This window comes from Sapajus apella, unplaced genomic scaffold, assembly GCF_009761245.1.
Source record: "Sapajus apella isolate SASKATOON/1434 unplaced genomic scaffold, GSC_monkey_1.0 scaffold5, whole genome shotgun sequence".
In the NCBI taxonomy this organism is placed as follows: Eukaryota; Metazoa; Chordata; class Mammalia; order Primates; family Cebidae; genus Sapajus; species Sapajus apella.
In genome coordinates this window covers 6,419,630-6,436,967 of record NW_022436945.1, presented here as the reverse complement: position 1 = coordinate 6,436,967, position 17,338 = coordinate 6,419,630, and the positions used below count along the sequence as shown (strand labels likewise).

General features: G+C 42.2%; 1 protein-coding gene across 13 annotated transcripts in view; it reads left to right on the top strand.

Annotated features, from left to right (window-relative positions):
• LDB2 (LIM domain binding 2) overlaps positions 1 to 17,338 on the top strand; it is a 392,642-nt gene that overhangs the window by 132,942 nt on the left and 242,362 nt on the right. For all 13 annotated transcript variants that reach the window (XM_032273082.1, XM_032273103.1, XM_032273100.1 and 10 more), the window contains exon 2: positions 12,889 to 12,991. In XM_032273082.1, the coding sequence (XP_032128973.1) occupies positions 12,889 to 12,991 (103 nt within the window). The remainder of the gene's footprint in view (positions 1 to 12,888; positions 12,992 to 17,338) is intronic.

The window sequence follows — 17,338 nt, the reverse complement described above, 5'->3', positions numbered from 1 at the left end:
TCTCTCTCTGATATCCTTTCTTCTGCTTGATCGATTCTGCTTTTGAAATTTGTGTATGCCTTGCAAAGTTCTTGTGTTGTTTTTAGCTCCATCAAGTCGTTTATGTTCTTCTCTAAGCTGTTTATTCTCGTTAGCATTTTGTCTAACCTTTTTTCAAGGTTCTTAGTTTCTTTGCATTGGGTTAAACATGGTCTTTTAATTCAGAGAAGTTTGTTATTACCCACCTTCTGAAGCCTGCTTCTGTCAATTCGTCAGATTCATTCTCTGTCTTTTTTTATTCCCTTGTTAGTGAGGAGTTGTGATTCCTGGGAGAAGAGGTGTTCTGTTCTTTGATGGTTTCATCCTTTTTGCGCTGTTTTTTCCCATCTTCGTGGATTTATCTCCCTTTAATCTTTGAGGTTGGTGATTTCAGGAGTCTCTGAGTAATGTTTTCTGTTGAAGTTGGAGCTATATCTTTTTTGGCCTGTAGAGGGCGCTGCTGGGCTCGCTCGGGCTCAGTCAGGATGTTGGGTGGGTGGTCCTTCCCTGGAGTTTGTCTGTAGGTGAGATTGGCCCCGCCTTCCCAATGGCGGCTGTCCCAGAGCTCGATCTTCCTGGTTGGGGTCAAGCTGATGTATTTGCTGCCAAGTTCTGTAGTGAGGGCTTCCGTCTGAGTTCCGTGGAGGTGGGGCCTGCCAGGCCTTATGGCCTATTTCCCTGCTTTCAACTCTGCCTCCCTCTCGGGGATGGTCTGTCCTGCTGGCGATAGTCCAAACTCTGGCCCAGGTCCCTGTGACAGCTTGCCATTCCTGGCTGCTGCACAGATTTGCATCGACTACCCACAGCGCCCCACCGTCTGGCAGGCAGGGCTCTTGTGGACCCTGGGTTGCAGGAGGGAGGAGGTAGGCAGAGGATCCGGAGCACGGAGGGGGTTAAGTCCCCTGAGGCTCCGAACGTTTCAGCTGGGGACGCATCCCCCCCACACACACACATCCCACCAGTCTTGATTTTCCCCCTTGGCAGCTCTCGCCCTGTGGCTCCTTCCCTGGGCCTAATTTCAGTGCCCAATTAGTCCCACAGAAACGAGCCTGGCATCTCATTTGGAATCCTGATGTTCTCTAGCCCTCTGCATCTCATTCGCTGGGAGCTGCATTCCGGTGCTGGCTTCTCTTGGCCGTCTTGGTGCCACCTCGCCCACTATTTTTAGTTATTCTAACTAATATTTCTGTTTGGACTGCTCAGAATTAACTACTGATTTTGTGGATCAAAGATGGAGATTCGAATACATCAATTTCTCAGGTCTTCGAGGGAGAAATCACTGATGTAACTTCTAATGAAGAGCTGTGTCTACTGGATGCCAAGTCTTGTCTCTCCGCGCATTTTAATATGCCACTTTCTCCCCGTAGCACCCCCGTGCACTAGACAGGGAACAATAGTGAGCACCTTCTAAAAGGGAGGCCTTGATTTGTGAGCGAAACCCCAGATGCTCTTCAAAACACACAATTTGCTATGTTGATAACATATCATTTCAGAATTTATCAGTTAAAATGATAACTAATGTTTACTGTTAAATAAAATGCAATTTCACTGAGAGTGAACAAATCTTAGTTGAGAATCAGAGAAGAAAAATTCAGTCATGAAGTGTTTTTTTTTTTTTTTTTTTTTTTTTTTTTGAGATGGAGTTTCATTCTTGTTGCCCAGGCTGGAGTGCAATGGCATGATCTCCGCTCACCGCAACCTCCGCTTCCCTGAGTAGCTGGGATTACAGGTGGGTACCACCACACCCGGCTAACTTTTGTATTTTTAGTAGAGACGGGGTTTCTGCATGTTGGTCAGGCGGATCTTGAACTCCCAATCTCAGGTGATCCACCTGTCTTGGCCTCCTAAAGTGCTGGGATTACAGGCATGAGCCACCATGCCAGGCCATGAGTTGTTTTGTTTTTTTAAAAATATCCCAGCTCATGCCTGTAATCCCAGCACTTTGGGAGGCCAAGGTGGGTGGATCACCTGAGGTCAGGAGTTCACGACCAGCCTGACCAACATGGAGAAACTGCATCTCCACTAAAAATACAAAATTAGCCAGGAATGGCGGCACATGCCTGTAATCCCAGCTACTTGGGAGGTTGAGGCAGCAGAATCACTTGAAACTGGGAAGCGGAGGTTGCAGTGAGCCAAGATCGTGCCATTGTACTCCTTGCTGGGCAACAAGAGTGAAACTCCATCTCAAAAAAAAAAAAAAAAAAAAGAGAAAAAGATCCCATAAGGCTGGGTTCAGTGGCTCATGCCTGTAATCCCAGCAGTTTGGGAGGCCGAGGTGGGCAGATCACCTGAGGTCAGGAGTTGGAGACCAGCCTTGTCAACATAGTGAAACCCCCTCTCTACTGAAAGTACAAAAATTAGCTGGACGTGGTGGCATGCGCCTGTAGTCCCAGTTACTCTGGAGACTGAAGCAGAAAATTGCTTGAACCCAGGAGGTGGTGGTTGCGGTGAGCCAAGACTGTGACACTACACTCCAGCTTGGGCAACAAGAGTGAAACTCTGTCTCAAAAAGAAAAAAAATCTCATAATGATAAGTAAAAAAGGGAGATTTAAAATTCTCTCTTTGCATCCTTTTCATGCCTGTGCAGTTACCAGCGGGTAAGCGCAAATGATCTTACCTTATGACATTTATTTGTGTGTCTCCAAGTCGAATTCCATGGGTGCGATGGAAATCCTTGCCTTGGGCTACCTGTTCCAGAGACCCAAACATTCAGTGTACTTGGCATTGATTGGATATTGAAACAACTAAGAAGACAGATATTTTAGAGCATATTGTTTTGAATAAAGGAACATCAGGATGGAGTGTTCATGAGTCTAACCTTGCTAGCCAGAGTCCCTGGTGTTGAACTCTTTCTTGCCCATGCACAATTTGATAGCTGTGTAATCTTAAGCAAATATTTAACTCCTCAGAGACTCAGTTTTCTCATCTATAAGATGGGTTTAATAATGCTACTTACACCGTAGTGTCATGGTGAGGTTTTAAGGAGCTTACAATGTAATGAGTTCAGAATGGTGGCTGGCATACGATAAGAGCCATGTAGCTCTTGACTATTATTATTAAGTGTGGCTGATTCAAAATAAGCACGGTTTGAGGTAGACCCTCGGTTTTGGAGAAAGGGTAGCTAGTGATTAAGGAATCAAAAACACAGTTACAGTCATGGAAAACAAAAGACCTGAGCTCCCTTTAGTGTGAGAGGGACTCTAGGAAAAGGAAAGGCAGAAGGCATGGGGTTTGGGATATTTTTTGTCTCCTTTCTCAATATCTGGATGTGTCAGAAAAAGAAATGTAGGGAGAGCAAGGGTCGCAAGTGTGTTTCTGCCTCGATCATTTCAGGCAAATTTATTCTTCAGTGTCTTCTGAGAAAGGTTAGCTGATGCATGTAATACAGGAGTGATCAAAATAGTAAGCTATAAATTAATAGTGTTATTTAAGTGTGTGTGTACAAGACAGTACGGTTATAAGATGAGACATTCTCATGTTTTCTAGAACCACAAGATACTGAAGAAAGTCAATGCCCTCCCATCTCCCAGCTTTCAGACCCCTTCAGAATGCTCTCCACTTTGACCTGTTTAAGTTTATTTTAATTAAAACACACACACACACAAACACACACACACACACACACACACACACACACATTTCCAAGGAATAGATGTTTTAAGTACGGTTCATTCTTTGGAGGGGGTGTATGTGTGCCACGTGACAAGTGGTTGCCATGGTAATTTCTCATTATTGTTGAATTGAAAAATAATTACTCTGGCAAAAATCCCACGTAACCTGTCAGTGCTTAAGTTAAAGATGCCGGGGGGCAGCCCTGGCACCAGGATCCTGTTTTTGGTGAAGAGGAATAGGGTTGGGAACAGGAGAGAATCCGGGATGGAAGCAAAATGCTTCAGTGGATTTTTAAACATAATTAAGACTTTCTTTTCCTGTTTGACATCAGTGTATGTCTCATCCTGATACATGATTAGGCTGCTGATGAAATTTGGGCTCACCTGTGAGGTGGGACAAAAGGACCAAGGAGTGTAATAGCACAAATGCATGTAGGGGATTGTTTAGAATAAAGAAGTTTTGATGGTATTTTTACCTAATTAAAATATAGAAGAATTGTCAACACCACTTCCCCTGTTGTATTCAGGCTGAGTTAATTTTATCTTTATTTACCTGGAGGCTGCTGTATGTTATTGTTACTTTCTAGCTTTGGGGAAAAGAACTCAGTTTTTACTTGTTAATATTCACTAAACACTCACCACGCACAGTTCATTTACTAAACAACAGCAAGGATTGGAAGTACCGGCCTGTTGGGAAGAGGTCTGTCCCAGATCAGAATCCTTGAGGCAGGGTGCACAGGGCCCAATGTACACACGAGTTTAGGCATTTGACTCCTGATCCTTGAGTCATCGTGGAGAGCCACGGAAAAGCCATGCTTGCTTTTTTTGTGTCAGTGTCAGGAAATAATCCTCCTTTTGGTTAATTAAGCCCTTAATATATACTCCTCTTTTAAGAGAATGATAGGCAAGCTTGTAGTATTCTTAGTAGTATTTCTCCATTTTTGCATCTTTTTTGGACTTCTAGATGTTTATCTTTCTCCCAGTAGAGCTGGTTTCTGTTTTGCAATTATGCTGCTCCTGCTACTAGATTCCACTTGGAAATATATTGCTTAACAGTACTCTTTGAATCTCTACCCATGCATCAATCAGACCAGATGCTTTTAATATGAAAGTACAGGGACCTCCTAATGAAAGGACCAAAATACAGATGAGTGCAAACCCTATGTCTATGCATGTCCACTTTAGGCATATGCCTGAGAGGAATTCCTATTTACAAGCACAAAGGAAAACTACAGAGACATTTATGGCAGCATTGTTGTGATGACCAAAATATTAGGAACTATCTGGAGATTATTAGTAGCAAAATGTTTAAATAAAATGTATTACCACATATTTATTCAGTGCATTAGTATGTAGCTTATATAAGGAAAGAGAGACCGAATATATAAACTGGGGCCAGGTGCAGTGGCTCATGCCTGTAATTCCAGCACTTTGGGAGACTGAGGCAGGTGGATTGCTTGAGGTCAGGAGTTCAGGACCAGCCGACCAACATGATGATCCCATCTCTACTAAAAATATGAAAATTGCCAGGCGCGGTTGCTCACGCATGTAATCCCAGCACTTTGGGAGGCTGAGGCGGGTGGACCACAAGGTCAGGAGATTGAGATCATCCTGTCTAACACAGTGAGACCTTGTCCCTACTAAAAATTACCAAAAGTTAGTTGGGTGTGGTGATATGTGCCTGTAGTCCCAGCTACTAGGAAAACTGAGGCAGAAGAATCACTTGAACCTGGGAGGCAGAGATTGCAGTAAGCTGAGATTGTGCCATTGCACTCCAGCCTGGGTGATAAGAGTGAAACACCATCTCAAAAAAAAAAAAAAAAATTAGCTGGGCATGGTGGTAGGTGCCTGTAATCCCAGCTACTCGGGAGGCTGAGGCTGGAGAATTGCTTGAACCTGGGAGGTGGAGGCTGCAGTGAGCCAAGATTGCATCACTGCACTCCAGCCTAGGTGACAGAGCAAGACTCCGTCTCAAAAAAAAGTAAAATAAAATAAAAGTTAATTGGATAGGTCTCCAAACACAATGTTGAATTTAAACAAATCACAGTTAAGGAAGAAAACATAATGTATCCTATCATGTAAATAGAATATTAAAAACAAAATAGGACTGTATATGAATGGAATCATTCATGTATCTAAATATAAAAGATGGAGACCCATATGGTTTTCATGAGACACTTGTTTAGCGAGGAGAGAGAAAAACAGAGCAGCCAGAACATTTATTTATATTTGTAACTTTTAATTACTTTAGAAAAGGAAAATGAAATAATATTGCAATAATTATTAATTCCAGGCAATGGGCTCAGGAGTCTTCGTCATATTCTTTTTTGTTCTCAATTTGTAAAATTAATGAAGTAAAATTTGGCTTGTTTAATGACAGGCAGCCAAGTGCATTCATGTGCTACAAGAAATCTTCACCAACATTTCACTGAGATGTATAATACTCCCAAAATGGCTCAATAGCATGGCAGTATAGTAAGATAATTTTAAAAAAATTTCTGCCTCCATATGAACTCTGACATGCATGTCTGGGGCATTCTATTGATGTAAAATAAGATATCGGTGATGTGACAGAGAGAAGATTTCGCTCAAACGGTCTTGGCCCCTAGCCACTGAGATTAGATTTTAAGATTCCTACAATTATAGAGAAAGACTCTCACTCACTCTGTGGGTAGGGTCTCATCCGTTTCATCCATTTTTCTACTCCATTGTTGGGTACTAAATTATAGGAGAATTCTGCTGAGGATGGATAGATACATAATACCCATTCCCTATCCTTAAGTAACTTAGTCTGCTGGAGCTGTCAGAACTTTAGGAAAACGTGTATTACAAGGTAAGGTTTCCATGATAATTTCACATACCCTCCATTGGGAGTATAGTTGTCAAGATTTCCTAGTACAGGAGACAGTGAAAGAGGGGTCCACAAACTGGATCTTGGCCTTTGCTGGACATTACAGGTCAAGAGAATGACATATGCAAAGGCAGGGAGGCACAAAAAGTTGACAAGGAGCCCTTGATCCTGAAAGGTGAGCTGCTGGAGGTCCCTTGGCTACACACAGAGCTGGGAGGCCAACTCCAGGGCTCCTGAATGCTGGATCCTTTCTGGCATGGTAAGAATGTTTTTTTCCTTTGTATACAATCTCTTTTAGCTTAGATGCACCAAGTGTTTTATCTCTTATATCTGCCAGTCCCAGATGTGTGTGCCATTCAATACAAATGGGAACAAGATATCAGACACGTGGTTGTGTTTTAAGAGCATGTGCTTATACCCTTTACTTGGAAGTCCCAAAAGGTTGATCTTTATCTTTGGGGCAAAGACGAGACTGGTCAGTCTCAGTGCACCTCCTGGTTAATCTCCAAGTTAGTTGACTTGGGATGATCATGTGAGTGGAGTGAGAGTGGTCAGCTGCACCTTGCTTCACCTCCGAAGTTTAGGGGAACCAGATTTAGTGAGCAGCCCTATGGGATCCTTCATCAAAACAGCCTTGATAACCTAACTCACGCAGCCTCCTACTGGCTGTCTTGCTGAACTTGGCCACATTGCCAGATCCAAAAGGAGAAAGGGCCATTTTTGTGGTTTTTCCGTTTCTCCAATGATGCTGGCTTTAACTTTACAGTCAGCAGGTGAAACTGCCAGCCTGTACATGAAATTGCAGAATTTTAACTAATACAGTTTCTTTCAAATGACCACGGTCTCTTTTTCTTCATCACATGTGGCCAAGCAGAGTGCTCCTATCCTCTCTGTTGTAGGGTCCATATCATTCTAGATGACTGACAATGAAAACTTGGAAAATGGAGGGAATTATTATTTTTTTTTTGTAAGGATTCTTCACAACTCATTGGGTAGCTGTGTCACCAAGAAGACTTGTTAGATCTTCTGCTAGAGAATTCTGTTTGGCTCAGCAGAGGTCTTAGCCACTCCCTAAACTCATAGTCTCTTTATTATGCATGTTAGTTCTGCAGAATTGCGTAACTGATCTGAGGAACTATTCCAGACAACAGAATGGAAGCAAGAAGTGTTCCAAAAGGAGATTTATTATCAGGAAAGCCATGTGAAGGTGGGGAAAAGGGTATGAACTCTAAAAGGCTGAAGGGGGAAGTTTCCTCTAGTCAATGCTGACCTCTTCCTCTAACTCTTGTAAACAATTTTTGGCCTTCAACCTAAAGTGGGAAATAACTTTTTTTTTTTTTTTTCTGAGACTGAGTTTCGCTCTTGTTGTCCAGGCTGGAGTGCAATGGCTTGATCTCGGCACACCACAACCTCTGCCTCCTGGGTTCAAGCGATTATCCTGCCTCAGCCTCCCGAGTAGCTGGGATTACAGGCATGCACCACAACACCTGGCCAATTTTGTATTTTTAGTGGAAACTGGGTTTCTCCATGTTGATCAGGCTAGTCTCAAACTCTCGACCTCAGATGATCCACTGACCTCAGCCTCCCAAAGTGCTGGGATTATAGGTATGAGCCACCGTGCCCAGCCAGGAAATAACTTTTTAAGTAGAATTATTTACAAAAAAGCATGTATTGGAGTTAGGCAGACTTGTTATGCGAACTTCAACTTCATCATTTTCTTGCTTCCTGAACTTTATTGAATACCTTACCTTTTTTTGAATTTTAGATTCTCTATGAATATCTTAAGGGTTAAATGAGATAATGATGAAAATAATAGTTGATATGCCGGGCAGTTTCCCTTTAGTCCTCACAGCCCACCGAGATGATTATTCCCACTTACCCAATGAGCAAACAGATGCAAAGAAATTAGGTGAATTGACTGAGGTTATCGAACTATTAAGGGACAGAATTTATATGTACCAGTCAGTATAATATGGAAGTTAAGGACATAAGTTCTCTATAAGGCTGCCTGCTCTGCCCCTTGGTAGCAGTTAGGGTAGTTGTGAATATAAAATGGTTTAATACACGTAAAGCACTTAGAAAATTCTGGGTTACAGGTCCTATCGTTAACCCAGGGTCCCCAAAATGTGTTCTTTCCATAATCAGCTTCCTTCATATACAGCCAACACAAGACTGGCTATACCCAACACTTAGCAATTTTTGGATTAAATCTCTACCTTTTATTACCTTCCTACATAAACATTTGTTCTGTCATAACTAAAGACTAATTTAAAAGCTGTATGTGTGTGTGTGTATGTGTGTGTGTGCACATTCACATGTGGGGGGGATTGAAAATTGCAGTTTAAATATACAGCACGTCATTTTCATGCCAGTTTAAAATTATTGACCAAGAGACAAAGTAGGGTCCATAATCAGAATCTCTAGGCAATTTTGTAGAGTGACTTCCCTGAGTTGGATGTGTGATGGCACAATAAAAAAATTCATCCATCCATCTATCTATTAATTTCTGCTATCAGCCAAACAAAAATATTACTTTATCTACTTATTATATGCCTGGCACTACAAACTTAATGTGACATTTTTGTTCAAAGATGTTCTTACAACATTTGTGACCAAAACCAATTATTTGTGTGTGTGTTGGGGGGGGTTACCTAATGTGCCCATTTCTCCCAGCAAATCTGTTCTGAAATTTCCTGAGATGCTGATTCATCCCATGTTCCACTGAAGCTAGTTTGAATCATATGACATTTCTCATTCTTGGATCATTATGTCTCTTTCAACTACTGCCAAAACTCACGTATCCGGGCCCTGTGGAACCTGTAACACTGCTCATAGACATTTCTCGAACCTCACTGTAACTTGAGTACTTTCTTTTCTCCCAGCGACCTCAGGTCAGCCAGCATTTTTCTTGGCTTTTGCCTTGCAGTGGTTCATTTTCCAGCAGAAGTGTCAGAGATCAAGAGTTATATTATCAGAAAATAGAGGGTAATATGGTTTGGCTGTGTCCCTTCCCAAATCTCATCTTGAACTGTGTAGTTCCCATAATCCCTAGTGTGGTGGGAGGGACTTGGTGGAGATGCTTGAATCATGGAGGTGGTTTCCCCCATCTTATTCTCATGATAGTGAGTTAGTTTTCACTAATTCATGAGATCTGCTGGTTTTATAAGGGACATCCCCCTTCACTGGGCACTCATTGCTCTCCTCTCCTTCCACCATGATTGTAAATTTCCTGAGACCTCCCCAGCCATGCTGAACTGGGAGTCAATTAAACCTCTTTCCTTTATAAATTACACAGTTTTGGGTATATCTTCATAGCGGTGTGAAAACAAATTAATACAGAGGGGATCCAGTAACTGGGCCTCTGAATAATGTGCAAAATAAATGAGAAGTAATAAATTTTTATTCATATTTTTAACTGTGTCGTAGACAGATGCTATTGCCAGGAAAATGGGTTGCTAATGGTTGAAGTGATAGGGAAAAGTGTTTGATTTATAAGCAGACTGTTTTATAGTGTTCATTTTTTTTGTTGGTTTTTTTTTTTTTTTTGAGACCAAGTCTCACTCTATAGCCCAGGCAGGAGTGCAGTGCACAATCTCGGCTCACTGCAACCTTCGCCTCCCAGGTTCAAGTTATTCTCCTGGCTTAGTCTACTGAGTAGCTGGGATTACAGACGCCTGCCATCATGCCTGGCCAATTTTTGTATTTTTAAATAGAGATAGGGTTTCACCAGTTGGTCAGGCTGGTCTCAATCTCCTGACCCCAGGTGGTCCACCCACCTTGGTGTCCCAAAGTGCTGGGATTACAGGTGTGAGCCACTGCGCCTGGCCATGAAGTTCATTTTCAATGCAGTTCTTTATAAAGGGGAATGCCTCTTGCCCTAGATATGATATTAAAAGATAGTAGACAGAGGCAGGGAAGGGGGGTTTTATTGATCTTCACTATCTTTGGGGTGCTCTCCTGAGTACTTTACACCTTCTAATTTATTTAATCCTCAGATCTGTGTTGCCAGATAGTTACTGTTATTGTTATCATCAACTATATAGTTATTGTTATCAACAACTTATAAGTAAGCAGATAGACTGGGAAAGGTAGAATAAGTTGCTGAATTCACGTAGCTGGGAAGAGGCAGTGCTGCCCGCAGGACTGAATTCTGCCATGATATATTACCAACTGCTGTAGTATGCAGCTCCAGGCAGTCTCCTGAGCATGAGTCCTGGCTACAAGCCTGCATGGGTCCTCCTACAACAAGGCAAGGAGCTCAGCAAAGAAACCAACCTGAGACTAAATATTTCCTTTCCACTCTTTCTCCCCTCTTGCTGAACCCCAATCTCCCTCACAAAGACTGTCAGGGAAATGCGGCAGGTTGCTGTGCAGAGCAGAGGATGGGTAGGTCGGAGATGTCCAGTGGTCTGAGTTTAAATTTCATCTGTGACATTTATTTGCTGAGTGTACTGGAGCAAGTGACATTTACTACCTTAGCTTTGGTTTCTGCAGTTGTAAAGTAGAGATAATGTGAGCAGCTTCATTCATTCACAGAGCTGCTTTTATGAGTAATACCATGGGCTAGACACTGTTCTGGGGGCTGGGAGATAAAGCAGCAAGCAAAACAAAACCCCTGTGTACAAGAAGATTATATTTGTATTGAAGAGAAAACACATACACACACACACACACACACACAGAAGAAATGGATTCTTAGCATGGATTAAGTGGGAAAATACACATAAAGTCGTTAGACTAGTGCTTGGCATGTGGTAAACACTCAATAAATGTTAACTGTGACTCTTTTTCCATCTGTGTAGTGATTTAAAGTCAAATAAACCAATGTATCCAGTCTTCTGAATAGGGTTTCTTTCCCTGGCAGATTCTTCCACTTCTAGGCCCACTGAGTTTTCTAAAAGCTCCACGAGCTGCCAGAGCATTGAGGCCGTGTGCCATGGTCTCAGACGTGGAGTGAAGCTGCCTGTTTAGTTGCTCATGTGATTGTCTTCTGCAAGTGGATTTTAAGCCCTTTGAGGGTAGGGACCAGTCCCTTATTCAGCATTCTGAAGGCCTGCGCATTGTTAAGTACCCAATACTTACTTGTTTCTGAAAGGAGAAAAGGCAGAGTAGTTTGTATGTGGATCCATGCATTGCTCTTTGGTGGTTTCATATCTACCCTGTTTTACTGAGAAAAGGATTGGCTTTTGCTATGGTGATTGGAAGGAAGCCAAAGAGAGACAGAAAAATTCATTTGTCTGAGCTGCTTCTTTTCTGAAGGAGAGGACGGCATCAGTCTTCCGTGGCTCCTTAATTATTCTTGCTGGGACTGAGGGCTCATTCCTGAGGCCTGCCAGTGACAACAACTTAATGTTGTCATAAGCAGAACAACTTAATGGGAAGAAGAGAGGCCTGTGATATCTCTGCCAGGACCCAGCAGTGGGACTATTACATGGGGAGTGGCAATTCCCCTTTTGTCTCCCCTTCCATCTGACAGGCAGCTGGGATGCATCTTGTCTTCAACTCACAATTCTCTGGAAAAATATGGTGCTTAAGAATTTTGGGATAAATTGGGTTCTATACGGAGAATTAGGCTGGGATGTGATTCCTCCTGTAAATATGACATTCTGTATAACCTTCTTAATTCACTGTGAGAGGGGGCCATCTTCTCCCCTTGGAGATTAACAGTGATTCTAACTGCCTTAAACTGGGCCACTTCCAAAGTGTTTTCTGCATGAGCAAGAGAAACATTCAACCCAAGACAAACAAACAGAATTCATATGGATGGCTTGCATTCTGCTGAACTGCTCTATTTTTAATAATCTTTTAAAAAACAAGCTAGTGGTTGCCTATCTTCTTAAAAACAAGAACAGTCCATATATATGTGATAATTACTTGTCTGAGAGCTTCTCAATCAATCAATCCATCCATCCATCCATCCATCCATGTATCTATACTTGTATCTTTTACAGGATTATTTGCATGCAGTAGAGCTAGGAGCATCTCTTTCGATTAAATTATGTTTAACCTGGTTGTAATATTATGGTGTCTATTTATAAAAATGAACTCTTGAAAGAGCAGAGAGACAGAGAGAGAGAGAAAAAATGTTGAGTGTATTTTACATTAAATGCAAACTCTTGTCAAAAAAGATCACATTGTGTTTTATAGCACATTTATTAAATCTCCCCAAATATGTCCTGGAGAATTAATTTTCATTTGGTTGGTTTTTAGCTCACTTATCGAATTGGAATTTGAGGCAATTAATTTGAAGAGTGGCCACCTACCCACCCACCCTTTCCTAGAACACCCACACACATATGGGAAGTAACGAGCAAGCAGTAACTGAGTTTTTCTTTCTCTTCCCTTTTCTTTTCCTCTGAAATATTTACCACTCTTGCCTGTTAAATAAATGATCTGTCTCTTTACAGGATAGTGACAACCTCTGGTGGGATGCATTTGCCACTGAATTTTTTGAAGATGACGCCACATTAACCCTTTCATTTTGTTTGGAAGATGGACCAAAGCGATACAGTAAGAAAGAAGTTTATTTTTCTAATATTTCCTCTTTTTGTTCCTGTAAGAAAACCACAGGGGTCTTCAGAGAATAGCACAGAGCTGACAGCCTGACAATAACACCTCTACTCCTGACAATGTTCTTGCTTCCCATCAAGTCATTGTCACCGGGTGGCAGCCTGAGCTGGCTCTGAGAGATTTCCTTCCAGGCTTAGAATGTTTGGGTATTTGCCTGTTTAGAGAGCAGGGCAAATATGAACCAAGTCACCCAGTGATGAGTGGGAGTGGAATGATGGAAAGTTTCCATGCATCTCTTCTCTGCCACCCTTTATCCTTGACAGTTCACACTTGACATCCAATGTTCTGCTGCTGAAGGTTCTTAAAAAAAAAAAAACAAAAAACCTTCCTACTGTCACTGTATCAGCCACATTCTTTTAATTCCATCTTATCAATTATCTCAGGTATTTACTGACAAGTGCTATCTTTTCTTGGGCGGGGGGAGGCCACAGTAGCTTTGAACATACAGTTTGGGATTAGTGTTGACAGAATTGTAGTTCCTTGTCTTTCAGGCAAGTGATAACTCTTTAAAGATCCTCAGATTACAGCCTGTGGCACCCTGGGTAACAGCTCATCTGTCCTGATTAGGTTCAGCCAACTTGTCAGAGATCAGATTTGCTAGTTGTGCTATCAGACCAGGAGGCATAGATGCATCAGCACAAGAGCAATTAATGTCCAGTTAGATCAGAGAGAGATGCGTTATTAGAAATCAGTGTTGCACGTAGGAAAGAATCCATCAGAAGAAAAACATCCCCACTGTCACAATGATGAAGACACCAGCCGTGGTATAAATGAGTCAATCCAGAACATTTGAAAAATTGACAGGTAATAGGGTTCTTGATACATACAATTGAAAGCTCTGATGGTTGCTAATCTATTTCAAAGCCACTAGGGAACAACAATTTGAAAAAAATTGGGGGAGGCTTTAGGCAACTTGGTGCTATTTGCATACTATTAACAACTATACTAGTAGCATCGATTGCATAATTAGCTGATTAGTTATGCTAATATATGCACATGGTGATTTTGCAATAACGTTAAATAGGGGAGAGTAGCTGAGTGGAGTTGCCACCCAACTGAAACTGGTTGCCAGGCACATCTCTATATTTGTGTCTCGTAGACTTTTAAGGTTGTGGGACATTTCTAATCAATATTTTAGGTGAGAGGAGGGGCAGGTAGTATATTAGAAAATGAGCTGTTTAAAGCATCTTTATATACAACAAAGTGACTCCTGGTGCAAACACTGGTAAGCCTGCCTCACAGGAGTCCTGCTGAGTTAACTTGCTCTCTGGTGTGTGGGTGCCCCCCAACAGCCTCAAGCCCTAGAGAGGTGTTTCAGAAGTCCCTGGGAGATAAATGAACTTAGCAGTCCAACAATTACTCCCTGCTCAAAAAGCTGCCTGATCAATGGCGTATAATTTCTAACCAAGCAGTCATCCATCCTCTGAGCCACCTTATTTTTTTCTGAGGCATAAGCTCAGATAGCTTCAAGTTATTATTGTTTTATGTTCCCGTGCTTTGTTGGTTCGGGAATCCATCAGGGACTGCTCAGGGAACTAGAATTACAGTTTTAAAATATGTCCTAATACAACAGAGTCTGACTCTTCCCTCTGGTCCATCCCACCCCAGCATCATTTGGGAGTGAAGCATGATCATCGCCTGTTTAAGATCTTATTTCCATGTACAGGAGTGAATGCCTGACTACGAGCCATGGTTGCCCAGGTTTCTTTGTTTCTCCAAGCCAAAATATTTCCCGAGTGGAGAAGAGAAACAAAGATGATTGACGGTCTTGAGCCGAGTCTCATCAGCTGCCTTGCTGACAGCCTGGTGATGTGCACACGCTGCTGATGTGCGGGCTGGTGACAGCTGATTGACAGCTCAAGACTGGGAGACAAGGAAGATGAAGCTTGCTTAGAACGCCTGACGCACACTGTTTATGCAGCACTCTGTGCTCAGGCACTGCCACTTTAACCCGTTCGAGGTCCAGGCACGCTGTGCCAGGCTGGGCAGATGCCTGGCTGTCCTGGGGCTGGAAGCTGCAGCCCTTCCTTCATGCTTCCCAGGAAGCTGAAAGCTTTGTTTTTCTGATGAGGAAAATAAGATTTGGCTATTTCATTTGTATTTGTAAAAAAAAAAAAAAAAGAATCCTTAATTACACACATACTAAATAATAAGAGATATCCTAGCTGAGGCTTTTTTAAGCCTTCACTAGAAAAATCTTTTCCTTCTTCCTCTCCATTGCTGATTTCTGGGTGGGGAGAGGGGGGTCCTTTTGGCTCTATGATACCTTATCACTAAGTTGCCAAAAATCCTGTAATCGGTGTTTGCTTGTTTATTTGTTGTATTAGAATGTTATTTCCCTTATTAGAATGTTATTTCCTTGTGGATAAGAGCTTTGTTTTGTTAATTGCTGAATTCTCAGATTAATTCAGGAACTCACACTTAATAGGTGGCTCAATAAGTATTTGTTGAATGGAAGAATAAATGAGTGAACAAATGAATAGACATTTGTAGAAAAGTTTATATCATCAAGTAAAATGTTGGCAAAGCAATCTTTTACTGAGATCTTTGGACATTTTTGAACGGGAAGAAATTGACCCATGGTGGTCTGCTGACATACTCAGACAAACTCTGGGATATAATCTAATCTTTGTTTATTTTTTTGAGATGGAGTCTCATTCTGTCACCCAGGCTGGAGTGCAGGGACATGATCTCAGCTCACTGCAGCCTCTGCCTCTGGGTTCAAGTGATCCTCCTGCCTCAGCTTACCTTGCAAGTAGCAGGGATTACATGTGCCCACTACCACACCCAGCTAATTTTTTTTATTTTTAGTAGAGATGGAGTTTCACCATGTTGGCCAGGCTGGTCTTAAAGTCCTGGCCTCAAGTGATCCACCAGCCCAGATCCACTTTGGCCTCCCAAAGTGCTGAGATTACAGGCGTGAGTCACCATACCTGGCTGTTCTGATAGATTTTAATAGAAACAAAAGTCCCAGCAGTATAATAATTTAAGAGATGATGATGTCCTCGGTGATATATTGTTCCTTTCATTCAGAATTCAGAAAGCTCCTCAGTATTTACCCTCTTCTCCATGCACCCCATCTCCTAAGCTCTTCACTCCCCTGGCGAGGGTGTGTCCACCCAGGTAGGATATGATTTGGCAGGTTGAAGCCACTGATGTTTTCTCAGAGCATAGGTGCTAATTTGTGGAGAGAGCTTCAGGATGGGCCAGGTTATTAGACTATGTAAGAAATTGGCTGTGCATCCCTAAGGCCACTTGCCTGACCCTGCCCTGGACCAGGAAGGTGCTACTCTGGCAGCTGGAGAAGATGGCATTTCCAGGGAGGAAGTTCTTCCTTTGGATAATGTGGACTCTAGAAAAGAAAAGATAAGAGGTAGACAATTCCCTAGCAGTAGGTCAGTAGAATAAAGAACATTAGGGCTAAAAACGATTCTTTCTAACAATGGAAATTTGGGCCAGAGAGGTTAGGTAGATGCCCCACAGGTGAGACTGAGCCTCAAGTTTGCTGATTACAAAGTCAGCTTTCTCTTTCTTTCTTTCTTGCTTGCTTGCTTTCTTTCTTGCTTGCTTTCTTGCTTTCTTTCTCTTTGTCACACACAGACACACACACACACACTCACGCACACACACACACACACACACACACACATACACCCTATTCCTACATCATGCCATAGCTAAGGGAAAATAAATGATTTTATCAACACACACATTTCTGGTAACAGAAATAAGGGTCCCAAATAATTACTGTCCTTTATCTGAAACAGAAGACAAAAGAAGCCAAATATCAGGTTCCTCGAAGCCCTCTGTGCACCTGCTCTGCAGTTCTAAGTCCAGCAAGAAGTGTTGCTATTCCCTTCTCTGTCTTGGCTTAGGCTGATCACTTGCTGTTAGTTTCAAGCACAATATTAATTTCCCTTTGTTTTTTTTTTAGGCATGTAGCAGAACTGTGCCCCACACTATTCTTCTTCCTTATGAGTCACAACCACCATTTGGGTAATATGCTTCTTAGCCGAACTAGCCTGTGTCCAGGTCCACACCAGCCACATTCTTAGTGGTTCACAACTCTTTTGGAAAATATTTCCTTGCTGGGAATAATACTTGGAGAAGGATGTCATGAGGCTCATGTCAGGCAGGCGATTCAGGGCCGAGTGTCTGGATGGTGCAGAAGAAAGGTCACAGGGGTTCAGTGCAAACTTTATTGGGCTTTAATCCACGCTTTGCTTGATAAACAGACTTCATCTTCTCGTGGGCAAATGAGTGTAATACTGCCATGGCTGAGCTGGG